Source organism: Microcaecilia unicolor, chromosome 5, assembly GCF_901765095.1.
Source record: "Microcaecilia unicolor chromosome 5, aMicUni1.1, whole genome shotgun sequence".
Classification (NCBI taxonomy): Eukaryota; Metazoa; Chordata; class Amphibia; order Gymnophiona; family Siphonopidae; genus Microcaecilia; species Microcaecilia unicolor.
The window spans coordinates 46,459,751-46,486,562 of record NC_044035.1 but is presented as its reverse complement, the minus strand read 5'-3'; the positions used below and the strand labels follow the sequence as shown (position 1 = coordinate 46,486,562).

At 40.9% G+C, this 26,812-nt stretch overlaps 1 protein-coding gene across 1 annotated transcript in view; it reads left to right on the top strand.

Moving 5' to 3' along the window:
- FBXW4 (F-box and WD repeat domain containing 4) overlaps positions 1-26,812 on the top strand; it is a 225,023-nt gene that overhangs the window by 22,906 nt on the left and 175,305 nt on the right. The window contains exons 4-5 of the mRNA XM_030202853.1: positions 207-339; positions 4,762-4,856. Coding sequence (XP_030058713.1) covers positions 207-339; positions 4,762-4,856 — 228 coding nt within the window. The remainder of the gene's footprint in view (positions 1-206; positions 340-4,761; positions 4,857-26,812) is intronic.

Sequence of the window (26,812 nt, the reverse complement as noted above, 5' to 3'; positions counted from 1 at the left end):
AAGCGATCTCTGCTGACTTTGAAATGTTCTTGCAAGGGTTACAAGTTTAGTTTACAGATATAGAAACCAGCATCTCTAGTTCTGACATATGGTCCTGAATTTCTCTTCCAGTGGTCTTGTATAGTTGTGCAAAGGTGCTGAATGACTTATAGTTGGGCCATGCCTTACTATTGTCTGTTTACATTATCTCTGGTTTTTCCCTACAGAGATGGAAAAATTGGCCTTCATAAAGTTCACAGTTCTGGCAGCCTTCAGTTCTCTGCTCACGATCAGGATGTGAACTGTATTGACTGTCAAGGAGGGGTCATTGTGAGTGGCTCCCGAGATCGGACAGCAAAAGTAAGTTTCATCACCTTTGGCTAGAATGCCTAGTGTTCAGCAGCATCCAAAAAAGCAAACGGGATGCTAGGAATTATTAGGAAGGGATGCAAAATAAGACCAAGAATATTATAATGCCTTCGTATTGCTCCATAGTGCAACTTCACCTTGAGTATTGCATTCAGTTCTGGTCGCCGTATCTCAAAAAAGATGTAGCAGAATTAGAAAAGGTTCAAAGAAGATCAACCAAAATGAAAAAGGGGATGGAACTCCTCCTATAATATGAGGAAAGACTAAAGAGGTTAGGACTCTTCAGCTTGGAAAAGAGATGGCTGATGGGAGATATAATTGAGGTCTACAAAATCCTGAGTGGTGTAGAACAAGCAGAAGTGAGTTGATGTTTTACTCTTTCAAAAAGTACAAAGACCAGGGGACACTCAATGAAGTTACATGAAAATACTTAAGTTCCTGGAGAAAAAGGCCATAGTCTGTTATTGAGATGGACTTGGGGGCAACCACTGCTTGCCCCAGGATTGGTAGCATGAAAATTGGGTTTCTGCCAGGTACTTGTGACCTGGATTGGCCACTGTTGGAAGCAGGATACTGGGCTAGATGTACCACTGGTCTGACCCAGTACGGCTATTCTTATGTTTTAGGATTCGCCCATCACTAATGCCTGGAGTGGAGGAGTGGCCTAGTGGTTAGGGTGGTGAACTTTGGTCCTGGGGAACTGAGGAACTGAGTTCAATTCCCACTTCAGGCACAGGCAGCTCCTTGTGACTCTGGGCAAGTCACTTAACCCTCCATTGCCCCATGTAAGCTTCATTGAGCCTGCCATGAGTGGGAAAGCGTGGGGTATAAATGTAACAAAAAAAAATAATCGGTCGATTAGGCATTATCAAATGGATAATCAGTCTCTTTAAGCTGCTACAACACCCTGTGAAATCATGACTTTTCTGCCTCCTATGAGTTTAAAGAAAGAAAGAAAGAATACAAAATCATAATCTGGCCATCCTGCTTTTTGCATTTGTAGTTCAACTTGTGAATGTTTTTGTTAGCCCTGTTACTCTTCTGACAATAGTGTAAAGAGTGTTTGGCAGTGAATGTGTGTTTACTCAGAGGTGAAAAGACTCATAGTATGACCAATGCAATATGGTTTTTCCATACTACGGAACACTCAGATATAATGGAAAGGTAGTGTTCAAAAATTTAAAACATTGTTGAATACAAAAATGGAGGACAATGATGCACATGGTATTATTTGGTGGTTTTATTATTGTTTCTACAGAATAATCTATGAAATCAATAAACTTTCTCATAGTTAGTTTCAAAACTAAAAATTTGTACTTTGTTTTGTTTTTGTTGCTTACTTGGGGCTAGGTTTACTAAGTGGTGCTATGGATGCGTTAGCGTTTTTAATGCACGTAAATGGTTTACGCGTGTTAAACGCTAACGTGCCCATAGAAATGTATAGGCACATTTGCGTTTAACATGCCTTAAATTTACAGGCACGTTAAAAACGCTAACACGCCTTAGTAAACATACCCCTTGGTGCATTGCTGCAGTTGATAAAAGCCTCTTATCAAATTTTAAAAAAAAGGAGAGAGAATTTTTTGGGATTGGTGTGCACTGTGTAAGATTTTACATTTTATGGTTATTTTTAAGTATTATTTATGTTGATGTAAAGATCACTTTGGGATATTCAAATGTAAAGTCATATGTTAGAAGAAATTAAATAAAATTGCGTTGGGTTATGCAGAAGTAGGTTGTTTCTTTGAATCATGTAGTTCTGATGGAAAAGCACTTTGAACGGTAATGTGGAGCTTTCCAGGTCCTGTTTTGGTCTCCTGTGAGAATAGTGCACAACTCTGTTCTTGCTGGTTCCTGTTTGAGGCTTAACATTTAATGGTTTACTTTTTATCTAAATTATTTAGCAAACAAACTGAAGAAGGAATTTCTGAAAAGTGTCATTTGGATATGCATGTTGCAGTCTGACGGTTTAGTTCAGTTTTTGCGTTTGTGTGTGTTTTTTGTTTAATTTTTAAATGTTTTCTCCTGATAGAGCAGAGAAGTTAATGGAAAGTCTAAATGCATAAGCCATGGATGCTGTTGAGAGCACTGCTAAGTGTTGATTAGAGTTAAGCCCAGAGAAGCTGCTAATGTACATTCCTTACTGATAGTCACCAGATATGGTGCTCCAAGCAATATTTTTAACCTGGAGGAGATATGGAAGCTTAAAGGAGTTAAGCTTTCCTTCTTCGTTTGGTTACATTAGCTGCTAAATTACCTGCTGACATCACTAGTGTACAATCCTGTTTCTTTATCGACCAGCAAACAAACAAAACAAACAAACAATCTCCCTTCTTCCATGCCTATAGAAAAACTGAGAATTAAAAAAAAATTAGATGTGGAGGTGTATTTTCAAAGCACTTAGACTTAGAAAGTTACATATAGTAACCAATGGAACTTTGTAAATCCAAGCGCTTTGAAAATGAACCCCTTCACCATTAGTGCATATGATTCAAGCTTATCCAAACATAGAATGGAATATTTTTTTCTGGAAGGCCATACCTGCCGGAGCGCATAAACTGGAACGAGACATGTTTGTTTATTTAAAATTTGCTATACCATCCTTCCTTAATAATAACAGAAATAAGTAGAAAAATTAATTTTAATCTTGGCATCCCTCCTAAAGTCAGCAATCCTCCCACCCATCTTGAGTCTTAATAACTAAAAACAAGCAAAAAAATAAGAAAAAAGTAGGTTTTAAGATCCACTTTAAATTTAGCAAAATTTGTTTCAGCTATAAGAAGTGGTGGCAAAGAATTCCATGAATATATATGTATATGCTACCTTAGAGGTATGTGGAAAATATTTAAATACTGTTTTGGGTGCTTGTTATCAAAGAGTAATAAAAATGGATTAACCCATTAGTGCCCAATGTTCCCTTATGGGAGCTTATTATGGGAACATTGGGCACAATAGTGCCCTGGTGGTCCAGTTGGACCGCTAGCTTCCCCCATTCCCCCCCCCCAACACCGAACCAAAATGCCCTGGTGGTCCAGTGGATCCGCTAGCTTCCCCCCACTAAACAAAAACGCCCTGGTGCTCCAGTGGGGCCGCTGTCTATCCGCCCCCTCCCCCGGTACCCTACCTCATGGTCGTGGTAGTGAGAGGAGGGAGGGACTAGCACTCCAGGCACCTTCCCAAAATGGTGGCGTCACACCCTGCCCGGTGCATATGGGCTTAACCCATATGCACCGGGCAGGGTGGGATGCCGCCATTTTGAGAAGGTGCCTGAAGAGGAGGGAAGGGAGTGCTAGTCCCTCCCTTCTCCCACTACCATGACCACGAGGTAGGCTGCCAGGGCAAGGGGACGGATAGATAGCGGTCCCAATGAACCACCAGGGCGTTTTTGTTCGGTGGAGGGGGAAGCTAATAGCGCACATAAATTTGCATGCTATTATCTCTGATCATAAGGGCGGTAAAGCCCCGCGCTGTTCCAGTGCTATTTTTAGAGCGCTGTTTGGAACAGCATGAGGTTTTCGATTATCTGCCCATTTGTTAGTAAATATTTAAGTCTTTCCCTATACGTTAGTAACGTCATTTGATCCACTTTTTCCTCAATAACTTTCCACTCCGTGAACTTCTCTTTTAAGTACGTCAGGTCCTTGATGATACCAGGGTCTCTGTCATTGTTCATGATAAACATATCTACAAACTGGGGCAATTCCAACAGTATTGTATGAAATCAGATAATAAAATAAAGCATACGTTTTTATTTCTGTTCCAAGGGGTTCTGAACTTGTAGTGTTGAAAGAAACTTTATGCAGCATTTTTCTGTCAAGAAAGGTGTGTTAGTATTCCTATTTGATCATTTTAGTTACATTTTTTTGGCCTCTACTAAATATGCTTGGATTAACGAGATCCATTTTTGAAAAATGGCCCTGGATTCTTTGCCAAAATTATTTTAAAGCAAATAGTGAAGCTTGCTTAAGAAAAATACCTACATGTGATGTTGCAATGCACCTAATGGTGATTAGGCTGTAAATTATTCCTATAGAAGAAGACGTCGTGCTGGCTAGGATCTGTGAAGTTTTTTTCCTTTATAATATTGTCCAACTGAATTTCCTCGTATTTGACTTGCTCTGATTGCATTTCTTGTCAACCACTAACCTTTCTATTTCTACTTACTTGAAAATATTAGGTGTGCAAATTAAGTGCTCACCGTAGAAAACATATAGCCAAGGTATCAGTACCAACTCACACTAGCCGAAAGACCTTCATTTTTGTCAAACCATTGTCAGATACTTTTTTGGCAATATATGATTTGCTGTTCTGGTTTGGCAGGTCTTTAGTTCTTACCAGATCAATAATGTTCTTCTATAGATTTTCTTGGAATGATTTTACACGATTGGACTCTTCTCTCTCATTTCTTTTTAGGTTTGGTCTTTGTCGTTAGGCAGACTTGGTCAGTGTTTACACACAATCCAGACAGATGACAGAGTCTGGTCCATTGCTATCAGCCCATTACTGAGGTAATAAAGATGTTTTAAGGCTTAACTGTCATACTATATTTCAGCAAATGGGTAAAATCTCTTTAGCTGATTGAGAGTTTATTTTTATGTACCTGTTCAATACTGTTAATTGCTTGATGTTGAATAACAGTACCGTGGCTTTTCTTTTTGCACTATTTTAAAATATTTTGCATTTAATATAGTGTTTATGAAAATAACACATCTTGCAAATATAACTTTTTTTTTAGAGTTTTGGTGAATAAGGGGTCCTTTTTCCAAGGAGTGGAGGAGTGGCCTAGTGGTTAGGGTGGTGGACTTTGGTTCTGGGGAACTGAGGAACTGAGTTCGATTCCCGGCACAGGCAGCTCCTTGTGACTCTGGGCAAGTCACTTAACCCTCCATTGCCCCATGTAAGCCGCATTGAGCCTGCCATGAGTGGGAAAGCGCGGGGTACAAATGTACCAAAAAAAAAAAAGCTGCGGGAAAAAGGGTCCTGCGGTAGTGATGGGGGCCATTTTTCCTTTGTGCCAGAATTTTGTTTTACCGCAGCGGGTAAAAAGCCCCAAAAACAAAATGGCTATGCGGTAACAAGACTCTTACCGCGTGGCCATGTGGCAGGGAGCCCTTACCACCACCCATTGAGGTGGCAGTAAGGGCTCCTGCGGTAACTAGTCAGCATGCAATGATGCCCAATTACCACTGCACTAACCATTTCCAGGGTTTTTTTCCCCCTGGAAATGGCACATGCTCTACTCGGAAATACTGCCAGTGGCCACGTTGGACTGGCGGTAGTCCTGAAATAGCGAGTGGTAGCCCTCGTTGGGCTTACCGCTGCTCTGTAAAAGGGCCCCTAATACTTTTCTCACATTGATTATTGTACAACAACATTTCCTGACGGTAGCCTACATCCATGACAAATAACCTGCTTTCATAATTTGTGTTTAGCATATACACACTGGTTTATTTTGTAGTTGTCTGTGTCTTGAACAAGTTGTAATATTTACAAGTTTAAATATTAAAATAAGGGACTGTTTTTATATTTGTATGTAAAATTTTCTCTGCGCTTTTATTTTTTTGCATATTTTATTGTGATTTAGTCCGATTCTGTGTACCTTGCCTTGAGCATGCTTGTGTTCTAAGTGATGGAGATGTGTAGGTTGACGTGAAACTTTTGAGTTATTCTTACTAATCAGCTGAGTAGAAATTTGGTGAATTTCTCTCTGGGCTGATTTAAGTGTGTGTAGGTACTTGTTTACATTATCCTACTTTAAAAATTGTAACATGAAACAAATGCATAACATAATTCACAATTCCGGTATTATTATCATTGTTTAAATATTTAAGCTTCATCTCATCTTCTCTCCTGCAGCTGTACAAAAAGGCAATGTATTTTCTGAGCACAGGTCTCTTTCAAATTGTCAAGGCAGTGGAGGAAGGAATAATATAATGACCAGTGTCCTGCTCAATAGAGGAATTCCTTTTGATCATTGGGGTGCTTCATTCTAAATGTAAGGCTGTTAAAACAGGCGTGCAAAGAACGGGTCTGGCCCATCATGCACAGACTTTTACTTTGTGCAAGAATTTTACACAGCGACGACAAGCTTAATTTAGTTGTGATTAAAATCTGTACATTTCATGATTTTAGCGTAGAATTGGTTTACTCATTTACATTAAACGGACTTTGCTTTAAATACACAGGGCAAGTGTTCATGGCAGTGATTGCTATGTAGTAGCGTATTTTGCCCTTACTACTGAAAAAAATATTCTAAATTCACATTAATGTTTCAGGTACATAGAACAAATTCGACTGCATCCTGAGAAACAGTTGATGAACTTGAGTTTCCCGCAGTCTCATTACTTAGGAGTGTAGCATGCAAGAAGACGGTGTTCTCAAGTTGTTTGATCATATTGATTTTTACAAGCCATTGGAGGTCTTGAGTGGTGACACAAGGCACTGATATGGGGTTAGTGAGCCTTCATTTCTGTGCTGAAGGCCCCTTTTCAGCAAGTGGGAGTTCAGTTTTTAAACTGTGTCTGAAAAGCTGGGCATGCTTAAGTGATGACCTTTTGAGCCTGTCTCTTGTCAGGATAGTGTCGACGTTTCCCCTAGCTCAGTTTAAAGCTGCACATACACACACACTCACACACTCTCTCTGTCACAATATTTACCTAGGGTGTTTTCTTTTTGCATTGGGTGATAGATGGGATGGTACTGAGCAGATGCCCTCACTGACTGGTTTTGAATCAGTCACCCATTTTATGAGACACTGCTGTATCTTCCTCCTCTCCCCCTCTCCAAGCTCTCCTGCATGCAAGGTTTTTTTTTTTTTTTTTTAAGAATTAGAGGTGATTATCCATGTCATTAATTCTTCAATTTGATGGCTGATATAGCAAGGCCTGAAACACGCTGCTGACCTCGGATAATGGAAACTGCTTCTTAACATATTGATGATGGGAGAAGTTAATTAAAATTCCTAAGAGTGAAGGTGTCGGCTAACCTATAAACCTGTCGCTTTACAACAAATCACAAATCCTGGAGAAGAGTGAAGAAAATGTGTTTGATGGTTAGATAAGGGGGGGGGTGGAGTAGAAAAGGATACATTTTCTAAGAAAATAAACTTTTTGATGCCACCATATGAAAAAGCGTTTTGTAAATCTAGTTCTGCAAGTAAGATATCCTACAACTAAATGTTTGAATCACCAGCATAGTTCCTAATGTGTGTGTTTGTATATTCATAAGTAGTATACACTCTAAGGTGGTAGACTCACGAGTAACAGCAGAAAATAGCTTCAGTAGACTGGCATATGACTAAATTGCGGTGTTACCTGCCATGTGGAAGGTCTATGATTTGATCCCTAGGTTCTCAGCTCAGTAGCAGCATTTCAGCCAAGTTATGGGAAGGGAATGGAATAATGGTTGTTGCTCAATGGTGACATCAAGTGGCTGGATTCAGGACCCATGACTCTTTTTTCCAAACGAACCCAGGCTGAGGAACTGTTTTTATCAGTTTTGATGGAAAGTGAGACTTGCTGGCATTTCTTGTCCCTGAGGCAGCGTTCTGGCGAAACATGGTTACGTCAGGCAATGCTGTTTGATATCTGGGAGTTTTTAAAGAGTTAATAAAGACTCCTTTTCCAAAAAGGTCTGCTTCTCTTTTATTTTCCACCTTGAGCAATCATTGCAACATTCAGATTACATACATTTGGGAAGGGGGAGAGAGAAAATATAGGAGAAAATATTCCCTATGAAATTGTAAATGAAGGCTCATGGTGCCAGAATCCTAACCCTGGTTCTAATTTAGTTGGAGGCCCAAAGGAGTAGAAGGAAACTGCTGTGTTAAAAAAAAATGCCACCGAGAGGCTAGTGAAGGGAAGTTGTGGCAATAAGAGTAGCGGATTTTAAAAAGAGAGAGGATCCCCAGCCACAAGTGAAGTGGATCTCTAGCATGCAATGGGGAATAGTTTGAACAGAGCGCATACACCTGCATTTCTTGCCAGGTGTCGTATTCTGTTAAACCTAAATAGTATGTTTTCTTTGTTTAGTAGGTTGTATTTCTTTCTTTCATACTATCATATATAATTTAAGATGTATGCAACTATATTTCCTTTGAAGAAGAAAAGGAAGTAGGAGAGGACCAATAAAAGTGGAAAAAGAAACCTCTGTGTGAAAGAATAGCAAAAGCTAATTTTATTATAATGCAAAAATAAAAACATAAGCCAACAGGTCTACATAAAACAAATCCCCAAAGACAGTAGGAGTTCAAAAGATGGACTTGACACGGTGCCATATTTCAGTGCAACCGCCTGTGTCAGGAGTCACAACAATCAGTATAAGTGCTTGCTTTCTCTGCTAAACACTTTGCGGTTATGCTGAAACATGACACTACTACTACTACTTAGCATTTCTATAGCGCTGCCAGGGTTACGCAGCGCTGTACAAGTTTAAACATGGGGAAGGACAGTCCCTGCTCAAGAGAGCTTACAATCTAAAGGTAACAAACTATGTAGTAAGTGTAGGTATCATGAATGGGGAAGGTGGTTAGGCGCCAAAAGCAAGGAAGAAGAGATGGGCTTTGAGTATGGACTTGAAAATGGTCAGGGAGGGCGCATGGCGTATGGGCTCGGGAAGTCTGTTCCAGGCATAAGGTGATGCGAGGCAGAAGGGGCGGAGTCTGGAGTTAGCGGTGGTGGAGAAGGGTACAGATAGGAGTGATTTGTCCTGAGAGCGGAGGTTACGGGTGGGAACATACGGGAAGAGGAGGGTAGAGAGGTAATGGGGGGCTGCAGATTGAGTGCACTTGAAGGTCAATAGGAGAAGCTTGAACTGTATACGGTTCAAGCTTCTCCTATTGACCTTCAAGTGCACATGACACCATGTTGAGTCCTTCTTCTGAACTCCTACTGTCTTTGGGGACTTGTTTTACATAGACCTGGTGACTTACTTTTTTTTTTTTTTTATTATAATAAACTTTGCATTTGCTATTCTTTGACTCCACGGTTTCCTTTTTCCACTTTTTGTTGGTCCTCCCCTACTTAATTTTCTTCTGTATTTTTTTTGTTGTTGTTGTTGTAGGAGATATTTTCTCTCCTTTTTGATTTTTGCAACCATATATTTTTTTTTGAATGTTGGGTATCTATAATCTTGTTTAGTAGTGTATTTACCTGCAGGTTTAAGGCTCAATCATTTGTTAGCCTTCTCATGTCTTATTGAGGTATACCCACCTTTATTGGCAGCTCTTTTCAAAGTTTCAAGTGTTATAAAGCTTGATATCAATGTCTCACACCTTTCTATAGCATATGGACTTTTAAGTTTTGTAAAGAATCAGTTAAAAGATTCAGTAGGTATGTTTGATTAATGTTAAATTATACATCTCTTAGATAGTTATATACCTAATAAATATAGTTTTTGATTTTTACTTCTATCACTACTGATTTTTGTAGCACACAAGTTTGGATTCCATAAGCTGCTGAAGAAAATATATAAAAAAAACCTCAGAAGCATTATTTATCTAGAGATAGCAAAGGCACTGTATTACATAGTGAGTTGGGCAGACACCATTGCTGAAAAACTAGATGCGGATTCCTGAAGCAGTAAGGGCTTCTTTTACAAAGCCGTACTAGCGATTCCTGTGCGGCAAATGAGAGGAAGGCCATAGGAATTGAATGGGCCTCCTCTCATTTGCCGCACCGAGAATCGCTAGCGCAGCTTTGTGAAAGAGGTAGTAAGTGAATAAAGTTCCTTGTTGATTTGTAGGCATCTAGAACCACAAGAACAGCTCACAGAACTTCTTACAGACTAATATACGGCTGTCTGAGATAATTGACATATTTTGTACTTAGTTATTTGGCATTGTTCATGTTGTGTGGGTTTTTCTATTTCAGGGACAGTATTATGTGTAACAATCAGTGATTCTGAGTGCTTTGAGTGTAGTTTTTTTTCTTTGTATTGCAGGTTTTAACAATACCTATTTCACTTGTTTTCACATTCACTAGGTGGGTAAGACCAATGATGGTGTTGAGCAAAAAATGAGTGACTGCCAAATGGAAGCTGTTTCATTATCATACATACTATAATAAGTCACTTAAATCAAAAATAATGACTGATTTGACACTGAGGTCTTCCCACTTATGCCATTATTATTATGCTTGTTGGTGTTGTGTCTATATATATATACACACTTATTTCGTTGAACAATTTGTATTGCAAAATGAGTTTTTTTGTGTTGGTTATTGGGTTGTATATAGTTGTAGATTAGACATTGGGCATTGCTGTTATACTTCCTTGCAGTACTTGAATAGTGCTTTTCAGGTATATCAGCAGCAAAAAGCTGGTGAGGGAATCAGTGGGGCGTTAGATCATCAAGGTGTAAAAGGGGCACTCGGGGAGGACAAGGCCATAGCTGAGAGACTGAATTCTTTGCTTCATTCTTTACTGAAGAGAATTTAAGAGATCCATCTGTGCCAGACATAGTTTTCAAGGGCGATAATATGCAGAAACTGAAACAAATCTCTGTGAACCGGAAAGACTTAGCCAAATTAACAGATTATAAAGTAGTAAATCACCTGAACCAGGTGGTGTACACCTCAGGGTACTGAAGGAACTCAAACATGAAATTGCTGATATACTGTTAATGATCTGTAACCTATCATTAAATAAGTCTGTAGTACCTTAAGATTGGAAGGGTGGCCAATGTAACACCAATTTTTAAAAAAGTTTCCAGGGGTGATCTGGGAAATTATGGACTTGTAAGCCTGATATCAGTTCTGAGCAGAGGCAAACATGATTTAATGGGCCAGAGTCTACATGGATTCAGTTGAAGGAAATATAGCCTCACAAATTTGCTTCATTTCTTTGAAGGAGTGAGTAAACATGCAGATAAAGGTGAGTCAGTTGATGTAGTATATCTAGATTTTCAGAAAGCTTTTGGCAAAGTTCCTCATCATAAACACCTGAGAAAATTAAAAATCCATAGGATAGGAGGTAATATTCTGTTGTGGATTGGAAACTGGTTAAAAGATAGAAAACAGAGGGTAGGAGGAAGGTGAATAGTGGAGTGCCCCAGAAATCTGTACTGGGACCAGTGCTATTTAACATATTTAGAAATGATATGGAAATGAGAACGACTGAAGTGATTAAATATATAAATGACATAAAACTACTCAAAGTAATTAAATCACATGCGGCATTTGAGAAATTGCAAGACACGCTTAGGAGACTGGAAGACTAGACATCCAAATAGCAGCTGAAGTTTGATGTGGACAAATGAAAGTGATGTACATTGGGAAGTGTAATCCAAATCATAGTTGATGCTAGGTTCCACATTAGGTGTCACCACCCAAAAAAAAATCTAGGTATCATCGTGGACAATACATTGAAGTCTTCTGCTCAGTGTGTGGCGGTGGCCCAAAAATGCAAACAATGCTAGGGATGGTATAGAAGATAAGGCAAAGAATATTATAATGCCTCTGCGTTGCTCCATGGTACAACCTCACCTTGAATATTGTATGCAGTTCTGGTTGCCATATCTCAAAAAAGATTTAGCAGAATTAGAAAAGGTTCAAAGAAGAGGCTGAGTGCTGAGTGGTTGCTCTGTGACTCTGTCTATTTTTCCTCAATCAAGCTTTCCTTCTAAACTTTTGATACCTAAAATGAAGGGTACCACGGTAGTAAGCCCAGCTGCTATCACTGTTTCTTATTCATAAACACTTCAAATCAGAAACTTAAATTTACTATTGGACCCATCAGTTACGCATGCTTCAACCACAATGACTAGTTTCACTTTGAGCCAAGCATAAATCAGGGTGAGCATGTAATTGTCATCTATCCAGTATCAATTTTTTATATATATTTTTTCTTTTGCATTGCATTCTTCTTCTCGTATATAGCAAATTCAAATACTTAGCGTAATGTAGCTTCTTCTTTAGCTGGCTTCAGTAGAAACCTTCATAAGAGACACTCTAGAATCACTGAGGAGACATATTACACCGACACAAATTCATGTTTTGCCATAGGCTGTATCAAGGTCAGTCTCCATTCAGGTCCTTCATCATCATGCTAAAGGAGAAGCTATATTAATTCAAGTATTTGGATTTACTATATATGAGAAGAATGCAATTCAAATTAATGAAAAAAAAATATATATAAAAAATTGATACTGGATTGATGACGATTACATGTTCACCCTGATTTATGCTTGGCTCAAGTGAAACTAGCCATTGTGGTTGTAGCATATGTATCTGATGGATCCAATAGTAAATTTAAATTTGTGATTTGAAGTGTTTATGAATAAGAAACAGTGATAGGAGCTGGGCTTACTACCGTGGTAAATATTCTGCCTCCTCCTTTATGAATATTTCTAGTGCTTGGGTTACTAAAATGAAGGGTAAGCAACAAACTTAGCCTGCAGAGTCTGCTGCACCTTTCTAAGCAGTGACTCGGGGCTTACTGTCTTGCTTTCAGAGGGAGCACTGAAAAAGAGACTGGAAAAGAGAGAGTGCTATTGGGGAAGATTAATCCCCACGGTTCACAAAATTCACTGTCCTTAATGTCACTACATTCTCTTTGTAGTGACACAGCAAATTTTGCAAACCATGTAAATTAATCTTCCTCAACGGCATCTCTTTTCCACTCTGTGTTTGTTCTCCCGATGACACCATTTAAAGTTGAAACGTGGTCACCATTTAGGGAATAAAGCAGATTGAGCTGATTTGAGGACTATCATATGTGAAGAATAAGGGGCTGTCCTATCCGGGGTAGGCCTCTAGATGGTGCTGTCCCCATAGAAATGGGGGAAGATGTCCAGGATGAGTCACTAGAGGGAGCCAGTAGGGGAATGTCCAGGTGGAGGTTGCTAGGACCAAGGAGAGTCATGGGCTGAAAACAGGTGTAGGCGGTTGTGGGCTGGGTCCTGCCTGGAATTGAGGGGGGGAAGAGCCTGAGGGGATGGAGAAGCTAATTAACCACCTGTGTGGTGCCTGTGTGGTGAAAGAGAGGGGAGGAGCTGGAGACCTGGCAGCTGGAGGAAGAAGATCCCCTTGAAGGTACTGGCTGAACTCTGGACTTTTGAAGCTCTCTGCTGAAATGGTGACAGCTGCACTGCCCTCTGAGAAGGAAAAGTAGATGCTTTTGTTTGGCTGTTTGAACTGTGAAAGTTTGAGGAACTGCTTTAAATGTTTGAACTGAAGAAGAAATGTTTAAGTTAAAGAAGGAATGAGTCATGAAGATTATGTTAAATGGCAACTAATAAAACCTTTAATTATAAGAAGCCTGGTGTTGGTGAACATTTGTGGAAGGTGAAGAGGGGGCCGAGAACTCCCTGGTGTTTGAGGCAGACTCCTGGTGAATTACTGAGAAGTGTAGAGCCCAACCGTGACGGTGTGTGAAGGAAGTTAAGCAGGGTCAGCCCTGGCCAGAGCCTGGAAGGGTGACCAGCTCACACAGTACATATGGGAGGAGAATTTTGTGAATGTTTTACGGAGTTATCAAGAAGATTTGGGACACTGGGAGTTTGGACACTTTGTTTGGATCGTGTAGGACCTGCCTCTAAACAGAGACTATTGCATCAGCAAATGTGTTTTGAGATCTACATCCCTGCAGATAAGTGGAACCTTTTTGTTTATTGAGATAACTTTTGAGACATTGTGACAATTGTAAATCATGTGGGAATTATTAGTGAGGCAGGGAGGACTGTGTGCAATGATGGTGGATGAATGTATCTGTTCAGGAGTTGCTTCTCCATTGATCATGATGCACTTTAGTCTGAGAACAACAAGAGATTTTTAAGGGAATTTATAATTGTAGATTGTAATTTTTTGGTTTTTGTTGCTTTTGATTTTGAGTTAAAATTTAATGCCAAGAAGTGCAGGTGATGCACTTGGGTTGCAGAAACCCAAAAGAGAGATACCGAATAGGAGGGAGAGATTAGTAAACTGAACTCAGGAGAGAGACCTTGGGGTGTTGGTATCCGATAATCTGAAGGTGAAGAAACAGTGTGACAAGGCAACGGCTGTGGCCAGAAGGATGCTAGGCTGCATAGAGAGGGGTATAACCAGCAGAAGAAAGGAGGTGTTGGTGCCCTTCTACAAGTCATTGGTGAGGCCCCACTTGGAGTATTTTGTTCAGTTTTGGCCGTATCTTGCTAAAGATGTAAAAAGACTGGAAGTGGTACAAAGAAAAGCTACAAAAATGGTATGGGATTTGCATTACAAACCGTATAAGGAGAGACTTTCTGACATGAACATGTATACCTTGGAGGAAAGGAGAAACGGGTGACATGATGCAGATGTTAAAATATTTGAAAGGTATTAATCCACAAACAGACCTTTTCCGGAGACGAGAAGGTGGTAGAACTAGAGGACATGAATTGAGGTTGAAGGGGGCAAACTCAGGAGTAATGTCAGGAAGTATTTTTTCACAGAAAGGGTGGAGGATACATGGAATGTCCTCCCATGGGAGGTGGTGGAGATGAAAACAGTAATGGAATTCAAACATGAGTGAGATAAACACAAAGGAATCCTGCTTAGAAGGAATGGATTCACGGAATTATAGCAGAGATTGGGTGGCAACACTGATAATTGGGAAGCAAAACCAATGCTGGGCAGACTTCTATGGTCTACGCCCTGATCGTAACTGAATAGATATGGATGGGCTGGAGTGTAAATTTTAAGGGGCTTCGACGTTGTCTTTAGAACTTTTAGTACAAGAAAAGTGCTGGGCACACTTCTACGGTCTGTGCCCTGAGAATGGCAAGGACAAATCTATATGTGCACCTGAGTTTAAGTATCACATACCATGTAAAATGAGTTTTTCTTGTTGGGCAGACTGGATAGACCATACAGGTCTTTATCTGCTGTCATTTACTATGTTACTATCAGGCTTATTTTTGAAAGAGAAGAGTGCCCATCTTTCGACACAAATCGGGAGATGGGCGTCCTTCTCCCTGGGTCACCCAAATCGGCATAATCGAAAGCCGATTTGGGGCGTCCTCACCTGCTTTCCGTTGCGGGGACGACCAAAGTTCATGGGAGCGTGCCGGAAGCATAGCGAAGGTGGAACTGGGGTGTGCCTAACACATGGGCGTCCTCAACCGATAATGGAAAAAAGAAGGGCGTCCCTGACGAGCACTTGGGCGACTTTACTTGGTCCATTTTTTTCTTACGACCAAGCCTCAAAAAGGTGCCCGAACTGACCAGATGACCACCGGAGGGAATTGGGGATGACCTCACCTTACTCCCCCAGTGGTCACTAACCCCCTCCCACCCTAAAAAAAAAAACTTAAAAATTTTTTTTTGCCAGCCTCAAATGTCATACTTAGGTCCATCAGAGCAGTTTTAGTGGGTGCAGTGCATTTCAGGCAGGCGGACCCAGGCCCATCCCTCCCTACCTGTTACAATTGTGGTGGTAAATGTGAGCCCTTCAAAACCCACCAGAAACCCCCACTGTACCCACATGTAGGTGCCCCTTTCACCCCTTAGGGCTATGGTAGTGTTGTACAGTTGTGGGTCGTGGGTTTGGGGGGGATCAGCACCCAAGGTAAGGGAGCTATGCACCTGGGAGCAATTTATGAAGTCCACTGCAGTGCCCCCTAGGGTGCCTGATTGGTGTCTTGGCATGTCAGGGGGATCAGTGCACTACAAATGCTGGCTCCTCCCAGGACCAAATGGCTTGCATTTAGTCGTTTCTGAGATGGGCGTCCTCGGTTTGCACTATTGCCGAAAATCGGGGACAACCATCTCTAAGGTCGACTTAAATTTCGTGATTTGGGCATCTCTGACCGTATTATCGAAACGAAAGATGGATGCCCATCTTGTTTCAATAATACGGGTTTCTCCACCCCTTCGCCGGGACGTCCTGTGAGGACGTCCTCAGGAAAACTTGGGTGCCCCTTTTGATTATTCCACTCCAGATGTTACTTAGATCTTAATAATAGTCACCAACAATTTCCCTGGTTTGTTACCATACCTGGGAAGCTTAAACTTTTATATATAATAATGATTTCTAGAAACCTTGACTGAAGCATTTACTCTGGGCTCCCAACTTATCATTGTTTTTAAAAAGAGACTACCCCTGATTTGGATTACATTTCTTTAGCGAGGAAGTGGTCTGGAGATCTTCACTGTACGCTTTCTTCAGATCAGTTTAGAGGCTTTGTTTTGGGCATTCATAAGCGGCTGGAACCTGTGGTGCTTCGGGAACTTTTGTATAAGTTTGCCTTGAGACTTCAGATTTCACTGCATAGAGCATATATGGCCCACTTAACTACCCAGGACATCTGTATCAAATGTGGCCAGACTTTTGCGACTCTGGGACATATGTTTTGGTTGTGTTCTTCAGTTAATATCTTCTGGAAGTCTGTCCTGGCTGCTCTCCAGTCTTATTAGGATTGTTCAGTTACTTGTAACCCACTTATACTCTTTGGACAATATGTGTATATGGCTCCGGTGCCTTTTTGCTTTCAAAGATTTCTTCACAAGTCCATATTATATGACCTTAAGCAATCCCACAACACTGGTTGGAGTCCACGGGTCCTACTTTACAATCTTGGAGATCGTCGTTATTGGTGGCCCTGAAGGTGGAGCAACAGGGCATCCGTAATGGCCCTGGGTGGCTTTTTCAAGAGACTTGAGAGCCTTTCTGGTATCATTGCCTGGTTATTGTTGCCTGTACTGAACTTTTAAGCATCTTCTGCTCACCTGCAATGTTCTGAGCTAGAAATTTTTATGAGTGGGTAGGGGATTAGGGTTTCAGTTTGTTTGGTGTTCCATATTTACAAGTGTATTCTTGCAACTGTTTTGCTGTGGAACAATAAAGATGATTTAAACATACAATAATTATTTCTGAGTAGTTTTATGCAGTAATGTATTGAAAGCAACTTATATAGCTAAAAAACTGTCTTTATGAACCTGGTTGGGATTTAGTGTAAAATATTTCTTGTCCCTATGCATCTGAGACTCCAAGTGCAAAATTTCCTGCACCATCTTGATTTTCTGCCGCCTAAGATAAGCAATTGTTTTTCCACGCAATGCTGCTTTTGCTGTATCCCTAAAAAGGATCAGTATATTAGCATGAAGATTCAATTCACAACATTCCTCCAATATTTCTGAAATACCATGTCATAATATAAATAGGCAGGAAACATCCATCTCCTCTCCCCAGGTCTTATTCCTTCAATATTCAGATTAACCCATAATAAATGATCAGACATTTCCATTGGTCCAAGCTCCACACTTTACACCCCACCTGTGGGAAGATCGAGCGACTTATCAGAGTATAATCTATCCGAGACATAGTACTGTGTGCTCGCAATAGATGTGTATAATTGTACTCCAAGCTCTTGTGGTCACCAAGATTTGTTTTCCCCTCAGTGGCCAAATTATCTAAGTCAGAGCATAGAACATGATTTAAATCACCCAGAAATATTAAAGGGACTCCTAAATTATTAGAGTGCTGCTGCACAAGTGACAAGAAATGCATAATATTTGTAAACATTAGGGGCATACAGTCCTCCAATATCATCTCCTTATTTTGACGTTCAAGCTAGATAGAAAGAAAATGTTTTCCTGCTTCCACATTTATAATATAATTATTTTTATAATGTAAAGCTTTGTGAAATAAGAGCAAGTTCCCCCCTCTCCTTTCCTCAGTAGTAACACTAACTACCTCCCCATCCCAATCATTTCCCATGCTCTTCCTCATTAAGTCTGTTTTTCTGCAGACAAATGATGTCAACCTTGTGTACCTTTAAAGCCCTCAGTATCTTAAATCTTTTTATTGGTGATGTTGTATCAGTCACGTTCCTGGAAGTAATATGCAGGCCTCACTTAACCATAGCCTGTTGTTCACTGGCTTCCAAAAAAATATAATAATAAATTGTTGAGGTGCCCAGCCCCCCACCCTAACCCTCTGAATTATCTGTAGCCTAGACACTGCGTAAGTGACATTTACCCTTGACCACCTGTCCCAACTGCTTATGGCATTCATTTACCCTACCACTGTCCTTTTCTCCTCCACCCCACATAATCTCCCTGTGTTCTCTTACCAACCCCTCCAACTCATTTTCCAAGCCCACATCATAAGAACAAATAGACACACAGGAACTGCATGAAAAAAAAAAACATGCTTATATGATGCTAAAGGAGGCTCTCCATCCCCTGCCCCAACCATTACACCTCCCACCTTTAATGACACTTAAACAATAAGTTTCCCACAAATGTACTCATATTCCAATTCATGCCCTCAGTCTCACAATTCCTCCTTTTCTACCAATTATATCAAATAAAACCACAATTATTATAGTACGAACTCACTGTAGACCCCTTCACCCACACTACACATGCTTCAACACAATTTATCAACCATAGAATTCACCTCACACCCATACTAGCATGTCATTCACATATGGATTTATCTATAAATATCAACCAAAACAGTCAAACAATATCATAGTTGCAGGTCAGGGCCTATATGTCTGCATAGTGCTAATGCACCAAACAAAATGAATAGTGCACTAGTGCAGAATATGTTTTGCTGCCATTGTAAAAGATATATTGAACAACATAGTAACATAGTAGATGACGGCAGAAAAAGACCTGCATGGTCCATCCAGTCTGCCCAACAAGACAACTCATGTGTGCTACTTTTGTGTATACCCTACTTTGATTTGTACCTGTGCTCTTCAGGGCACAGACCGTATAAGTCTGCCCAGCACTAGCCCCGCCTCCCAACCACCGGCTCTGGCATAGACCGTATAAGTCTGCCCAGCACTATCCCCGCCTCCCACCACCGGCTCTGGCACAGACCGTATAAGTCTGCCCAGCGCTATCCCTGCCTCCCAACCTCCAGTCCCGCCTCCCACCACTGGCTCTGGCACAGACCGTATAAGTCTGCCCCGCACTATCCCTGCCTCCCAACCTCCAGCCCCGCCTCCCACTACCGGCTCTGCTATCCAATCTCGGAAAGAGTGTACTCCCAACATAGCAATGTACACTAATGTTTGGTCATCATTTTGAAGTGTAAAGCAATAGAAAGGTCTCCTGGAATTCCACTGTACTCCGTTACAAGCAAGATCGCTGTAAGTAGTGTCACAGCCAGGGAAATTGTAAGTGGTGGGTAATGCCAGCAAAGGTCCACCATACTTCCTTCTACAGAAGGATAAACAGTAAAAAATAAAGGCAGATAAAGACCATATGGCCTATCCAGTCTGCTCATCTGTACCGTCTACTATCTCTTCCTCTCCCCTACAGATCCTATGTGCCTGTCCCAAGCTTTCTTGAATTTAGTTAGTTTTCATCTGCATCACCTCCACCAAGAGTCCATTCCATGAATTCACCACTCTTTCCATGAAAAAGTATTTTTTCAGATTACTTCTGAGTCTGCTCCCTTTCACCTTTATCCTATACATCCTCATTCCGTAGCTTCCTTTCAATTGAAAGAAACTTGTCTCCTGTTTGTTTATGCCACAGAGGTATTTAAACATCTCTTATCATATCTCTCTTCTCCCGCCTTTCTCTCAAAGTATATATATTGAGATATTTAAGTCTGGCCTTATATGCTTTATGATGAAGACCATGGGCCATTTTAATAGCCACCTTCTGGACCAACTCCATCCTATTTTTATCATTCTGAAGGTGCGGTCTGATGATGCTTCTATATAAAAGGCTCTGGTGAGATCTCATTTAGAATACTGTATACAACTCTACCTCCTTTTTTTCCTACTGGTCATTCCTCTCCCTATGCACTCAGACATCCTTCTAGCTTTTGCTGTCACCTTTTCTTCCTATTTGGCCCATTAATATCATCGCCTACAATCCCACCCAAATCTTGCTCCTGTTTTTGTGTGCAAAAGTTATTCACCTTCTAAATTGTACTGTTCCCTTGGGTTTTTGCAGCCTGCATTTTTTAACATTAAATCTTAGCTGCCAAATTCTGGACTATTTTTCAAGCTTTGCTAGTCCTTCCTCATGTTATCCACACCATCAGGGGTGTCTGCCTTGTTGAAAATTTTGAAATCATCTGCAAAGAGGGAAACCTTATCAGACAGCGCTTCAGCAAGATCACCTACAAAAATGTTAAAAAGAACCATCCCAAGATTGTGTTCAGTTCTGGTCGCCTCATCTCAAAAAAGATATTAAGGAATTGGAGAAGGTGCAGAGAAGGGTGACGAAAATGATAAAAGGGATGGGACGACTACCTTATGAGGAGAGGTTAAGAAGGCTAGGACTCTTTAGCCTGGAGAAAAGGCGGCTGAGGGGTGATATGATAGAGGTGTACAAAATAATGAGTGGGGTAGAGCGGACAGATGTGAAGCGTTTGTTTACGCTTTCTAACAATAATAGAACCAGGGGATACAAGATGAAATTAGAATGTGGTAGGTTTAAAACAAATTGGAGAAAGTTTTTCTTTACTTAGTGCGTGGTTAGACTCTGGAACTCATTGCCGGAGAAGGTAGTGATGGCAGCTTGCCTTGCTGAGTTTAAAGGGGGTCTGGACAGATTCCTGAAGGAAAAGTCCATTGATCATTATTAAATTTTGGGTTTTTGCTAGGTTCTTGGGGCCTGGATTGGCTGCTGTCGGAGATGGAGTGCTGGGCTTGATGGACCTTTGGTCTTTTCCCAGTGTGGCAGTGCTTATGTGCTTATGTAAGACCTGAACCATGTGGCACACCACAAAGCGTAAAGAGGGAAACACTTCTACATGAAGTCCAAGAAGAAGAAGAGAGTGTGACACAAGCTTCAACACAGGGAGTGTCTGTCACAATTCACCAGGCCTTTGGTGGAATACATGAATTGTGACAGACACTCCCTGTGTTGAAGCTTGTGTTACACTTTTTCTTCTTCCTACATCACAAAGCATAACAGGGAAATCAACCTTCTTTGAAGAAATAATTGGAATGTGCTTTAGGTGCAGTTCAGAGACTGATAAGGTTTTGGTGCATCCATAAGATCAATCAGTAGCCAGACTGTTGGAGACATGGTGCTTAAGCCACTCAAATCCAAAATATAGAACTCAGTCACTCAGTCACTCAGTCACTGCTTCCACAGTATTACAAGTGTTCTATTTGTCCACATGGTGAACACAAAGCACTGCCAGATAGAAATATGGGCAAATGAAAGCAGATAAAGACTATATGGCCTATCTAGTTTGCCCATCCACACCATCTACTCTCCCTTTCATTCCCTTAGAGATCCTGTGTACTTGTCCCATGCTTTCTTAAATTCAGAGGCTGTTCCATGAATTTACCACCCTTTCCATGAAAAAATATTTCTTTAAGTTACTTGTGAGTCTGTCCCCTTTCACTTTTATCCTATACCATCTCATTCCAGAGCTTCCTTTCAGTTGAAAGAGACTCGCCTTCTGTGCATTTATGCCACATAGGTTTTTAACCATATTCTTCCAAAGTATACATATTGAGATCTTTAAGTCTGTCCTCATACACTATATGACGAAGACCACTGACTATTTTAGTAGCCACCTTCTGGACTCATTCCATCCTGTTTAAATCTTTTTGAAAGTGTGGTCTCCAGAATTGTACACATTATTCTAATTGAGGTCTTACCAAGAGGATGAGCAAGAAAAGAGAGAAACAGAGTGTAAAAGAAAGCACAACTCTAGCACCAGTTGCAGTGAAAGTGATTTGTGCTCATTCTCATTAGTCTTCATCAGAAGAAGAATATCCTCAGGTTATTAAACTTACTGGAGAAGAACCAGAGAGGGGCAAACCTGCACTTACATCGTTGGCCCATCTATGGGAGATGGTACCCAAATCTAGGAAAAGGATAAAAAAGAGAAGGTTTATTGATATATTTAAACTTCTTGAGGGGAGAAAAAAAAGAAGAAAGAAAGCAGGACAAAACTTGATTAGAAATTTTTTTAAAAATTTTGACGTGGATGATGGCTTTCTTGCACATGATCAAATGTGTTTGAGTAAGTTGACCTATTACAGTTCAGTTCCATGCTTACACAAATAGCCTTGAAAATGGTCTGCAATAACCTTATTTATAGATGGATTCTCATAGACCTTGAAGATCCATGTTACAGGCCCATATAATATAATCTTATGAGGTTAGGAACTCTCCTTTTGCTGTACAAATGGATGAGATAGGAAGGAGTTGGTAATAGAGCTCAGCTTCGATAGGAGAGTGAACTTGGGGTGCATGGCGGTAAACACTAAATTGATCTAGTCACTGCTAGCATTCAGAAGACAAAAAAGGGCAGGTGCAACACATATGCAACTGGCAAAAACCAAGGGTGCACACTCTTTGTTACTATTTGCATTAATTAAAAAAAAAAAAGGGAAAATTCAGGTGGGAGACAATTTGTTCTGTCCTGAGGGTAGCTCAGTTAATGATTTTTCTGTCAAGGTCTGCACTTTCCAGTATCATCCTTTGATCATGCATTGTTGCCTATACAATTGATAGCAAAAGTAGACACTGAGTTCGCTTTCTGGCTATTGACTGTTTAAATAATTTCCCCATTCTTGGCTTTCTCTTTGAGGTAAAACCTATTATTTTGATAAGTGTATATGCCCATTAGATAGTCAGGAAAACTTAAGCTCTTTCATACATAGGGCCATAGCGAAGGTTGCACAAAGAAAGAATATTTTATTTATTTGTTTATTAGGATTTATTGTTCACTATTTCTTTTTTGTTGGCCCACATACCACCAGCACTTGCTGATCTCTGTTATACCACTTTCATGCAGCTACAGCAAATTTTGATATCCCACTCACATGCAACGACTATTAGTCCAGACTACCCCTGATAAACTTGCATAACTAAGGACCACCTGAGCTACGAAAATGCTAGCCAACATACAGTTACTGAGGAGTGGCCTAGTGGTTAGTGTGGTGGACTTTGGTCCTGGGGAACTGGGTTCGATTCCCACTATAGACTCTGGGCAAGTCGCTTAACCCTCCATTGCCCCAGGTACAAATAAGTACCTGTATATAATATGTAAGCCACATTGAACCTGCTATGAGTGGGAAAGCGCGGGGTACAAATGTAACAAAAAAAAATTGCATGCAGAGTCATCTTTCATGGGGTAGGCCTTCTGTGCAGCCTATTTGCTGCTACTTCCAGCATCCACAAACCTCACCCCCTTCATCAGGGTAACAAAGCTGCTATAGGGGAAAATTTACAAATTTGGGATAAGTTCCTGTAAGAGTATAATGGCAGGAATTGCCTGTGTCCAGCAGACATAGAGCTAGATTCCAGTGCCCCAGCTGGTACAGGTTTTAGGATATACCAACAGGAGACCTGATGCACTGTGCAGTGGTCTGACAGAATTACAGAGAGGCACTCTGTTTCAGGCTCTTGAGCCTTGGCAGTGTTTTTTCAACATTTTGAAAGGACAAGCTACATTGCTCTCGCTTTTTTGTGTAGTGGCATTATCTGCTGACATAGAAAGAATAGAGAACACCACCCTGACTGTGTTACTGAGATTGATGACCCCTGATGCAGGGGTCCTGCCGAAACATAGCCCATGTCGGGTCCCTTATTAAAGTTTGTCTACAAACCCACTCTTGGAGGCCTATTGTGCTTTGTTGTTTGCTTGGAGTCCCTGTCTTTTGAGTATTTACATGTTATCAACATAACAATAGTGAATCATTCCTATGCCTCTGATAATAGCATCAAGAGGTTGCAAGAGTACAATACAAGTAAGCAATAGTGGTAATCATTGTGGAAAACTGCAGAGCATGGTCCATGATTTAGAAGTCAAGGATCCTAATTTGACTCTCTGCTGCCTATTTGACAAAAAGGAAGTAAACTAATGGCCATCGTTCCCTTAATGCCCAGATTACCTAGCCTCAATAGCATGATGTGATCAATAAGGTCAAATGCTGCAATTAAGTCTAATTGCATTAGGAAATCTTCAGTGCCCTTATCCAAAGTGATTCTGAGGTCATTTAATAAGGCTATCTCACTGTTTCAGTGCTGAACCCTTTTCTGAATCCTGATTGAGATTGGCCTAACGAGCTGCGCAATTCCTGATAATTTCTATAAATGCTCTACTACCTTAGTCATGAATTGCTCTCACTGCTTCACTTCCATGGAAATCCATTTTTTATTTTTGAGATGAGGTAGGTACCTATATAAGAGCTAGTCCACTAACTTCAGAAAGAAGACCCGATGGGCAGGGTCAAGTTTGCAATTATCCTTGCTAAATTGTGATACCATCAGCTTAATTCTGATGCTGAGATTTCTGAAAATTCAGACCAGCAAGTGTTAACATTCCATTAACAATCAATGTATCACACTACTGAGAAAAAAAAAAAAAACTAGACAATTCTGTACAGGTACCAACTGCCTGAAATTTGGAGGATGCCTTGCCTAAGAAAAATGTTCTATGGCTTCAGTCTTAATGCAAAAACCTGAGCTCCTCTTCTTATTTATGGGCTAAATAAGTGTTATCAAGGTTTAATGGATGACCCTCTTAAGAGATTAGTATTTTTGCCTTTTTGTAAACAAGTTAGAGAAATATGTAATCTTAGTCATAATAAATTCATGTTTATATTCTTTGTATTAAATCATCCATTTGTGTTCCTCATTAAAACAATTTGTATGTCGCTAGACTGTTTCAAGGTACCTACATTCATTTTTAGCCACCTTAAGTGTGTCAGTAACCCAAGGAGAGGCTTTCCTACTCAGTGGCCTCTGAAGTTTTAACAGAGCAAGCGGATCTGTTTTACTCATAGGTTTATATACATTCTTTCACAAGGGGACTAAATTAGCGTTTCCAGAAGAGATCCCCAGTCATCCTTAAGTTCAGCCCACCTTATGAAGGGCATAGCTGGAGATCCCAGAGGCAAGGGTGGAGCCCAAGAAAGGAATTTAAAGCTCAAGCTTCAGAGAGAAGAGACTCCTGGAATACTGGAATACGCTTGGTGTGTGTATATATAGAGAGCTGGTCTGTAACTCTATTTTGAGTCTGCATGGTAACACAGGGATACGTTCAGGCTTATTTTCAAAAGAGAAGGGCGCCCATCTTCCGACACAAATCGGGAGATAGGCGTCTTTCTCTTAGGGTCACCCAAATCGGCATAATCGAAAGTCGATTTTGGGCATCCTCAACTGCTTCCCGTCGCGGGGACGACCAAAGTTCACGGGGGCATGTCGGCATCGTAGCGAAGGCTGGACTGGGGCGAGATTAAGAGATGGGCGTCCTCGGCTGATAATGGAAAAAAGAAGGGCATCCCTGACGAGCACTTGGCCGACTTGGTTCATTTTTTTGCGACCAAGCCATGAAAAGGTGCCTGAACTGACCAGATGATCACCGGAGGGAATCGGGGATCACCTCCCCTTACTCCCCCAGTGGTCACCAACCCCCTCCCACCCTAAAAAAAAAACTTTAAAAAAATGTTTTGCCAGCTTCTATGCCAGCCTCAAATGTCATACCCAGCTCCATGACAGCAGTATGCAAGTTCCTGGAGCAGTTTTAGTGGGTGCAGTGCACTTCAGCCAAGCGGACCCAGGCCCATCTCCCCCCTACCTGTTACACTTGTGGTGGTAAATGTGAGCCCTCCAAAACCTACCCGAAACCCACTGTACCCACATGTAGGTGCCCCGCTTCACCCCTTAGGGCTATGGTAGTGGTTGTGGGGAGTGGGTTTTGGGGGGCTCAACACCCAAGGTAAGGGAGCTATGCACTTGGGAGCAATTTGTGAAGTCCACTGCAGTGCCCCCTAGGGTGCCCGGTTGGTGTTCTGGCATGTGAGGGGGACCAGTGCACTATGAATTCTGGCTCCTCCCATGACCAAAGGGCTTGGATTTGGTCATTTTTGAGATGGGCTTCCTTGGTTTCCATTATGGCTGAAAACCGGGGACGACCATCTCTAAGGTCGACCATCTCAACATGTAAGTCGACCATCTCTAAGGTCGACCTAAATGTTGAGATTTGGGCGTTCCCGACCATATTATCGAAACGAAACATGGACACCCATCTTTGTTTCGATAATACGGGTTTCCCTGCCCCTTCGTGGGGCCATCCTGCAAGGACGCCCTCTTGAAAACTTGGGTGCCCTGTTCAATTATGCCCCTCTTTGTTGGTGTAAATAAATACTTTAATTATGAACCTAGGCTATGCTGTCCTTATTTTGTTTGTAAAATGCACACCACTACGATGACCGGAAGTAGTTTACATCATATACAATGTCAATTCCATGTGTATTGTCTTATAGCAGAAAAACCTAATTTAAACAGTCCTTATTGTAGCTCTGTATCCATACCATTAGGGAAGGGATCACAAGGCATTGGAGACGGCTGCGTTCTAAGAGCTTACCAAGGCCTTGAGTGAGGTTTTTCAAGGTCATTCGTATTTAAAAATAATTTATCAAGGAATTTTCAACTATGAGTCCTTTCTCTAACTAGGTTTTTGGGATATTTGATAATGAGGTTAGATTAATCAGACATTAAGACCGAAGCTAACATCCATATTGCTTGTGGTACTTAAATGCCTTTTCTTCTAATGTAATATTGTAAGG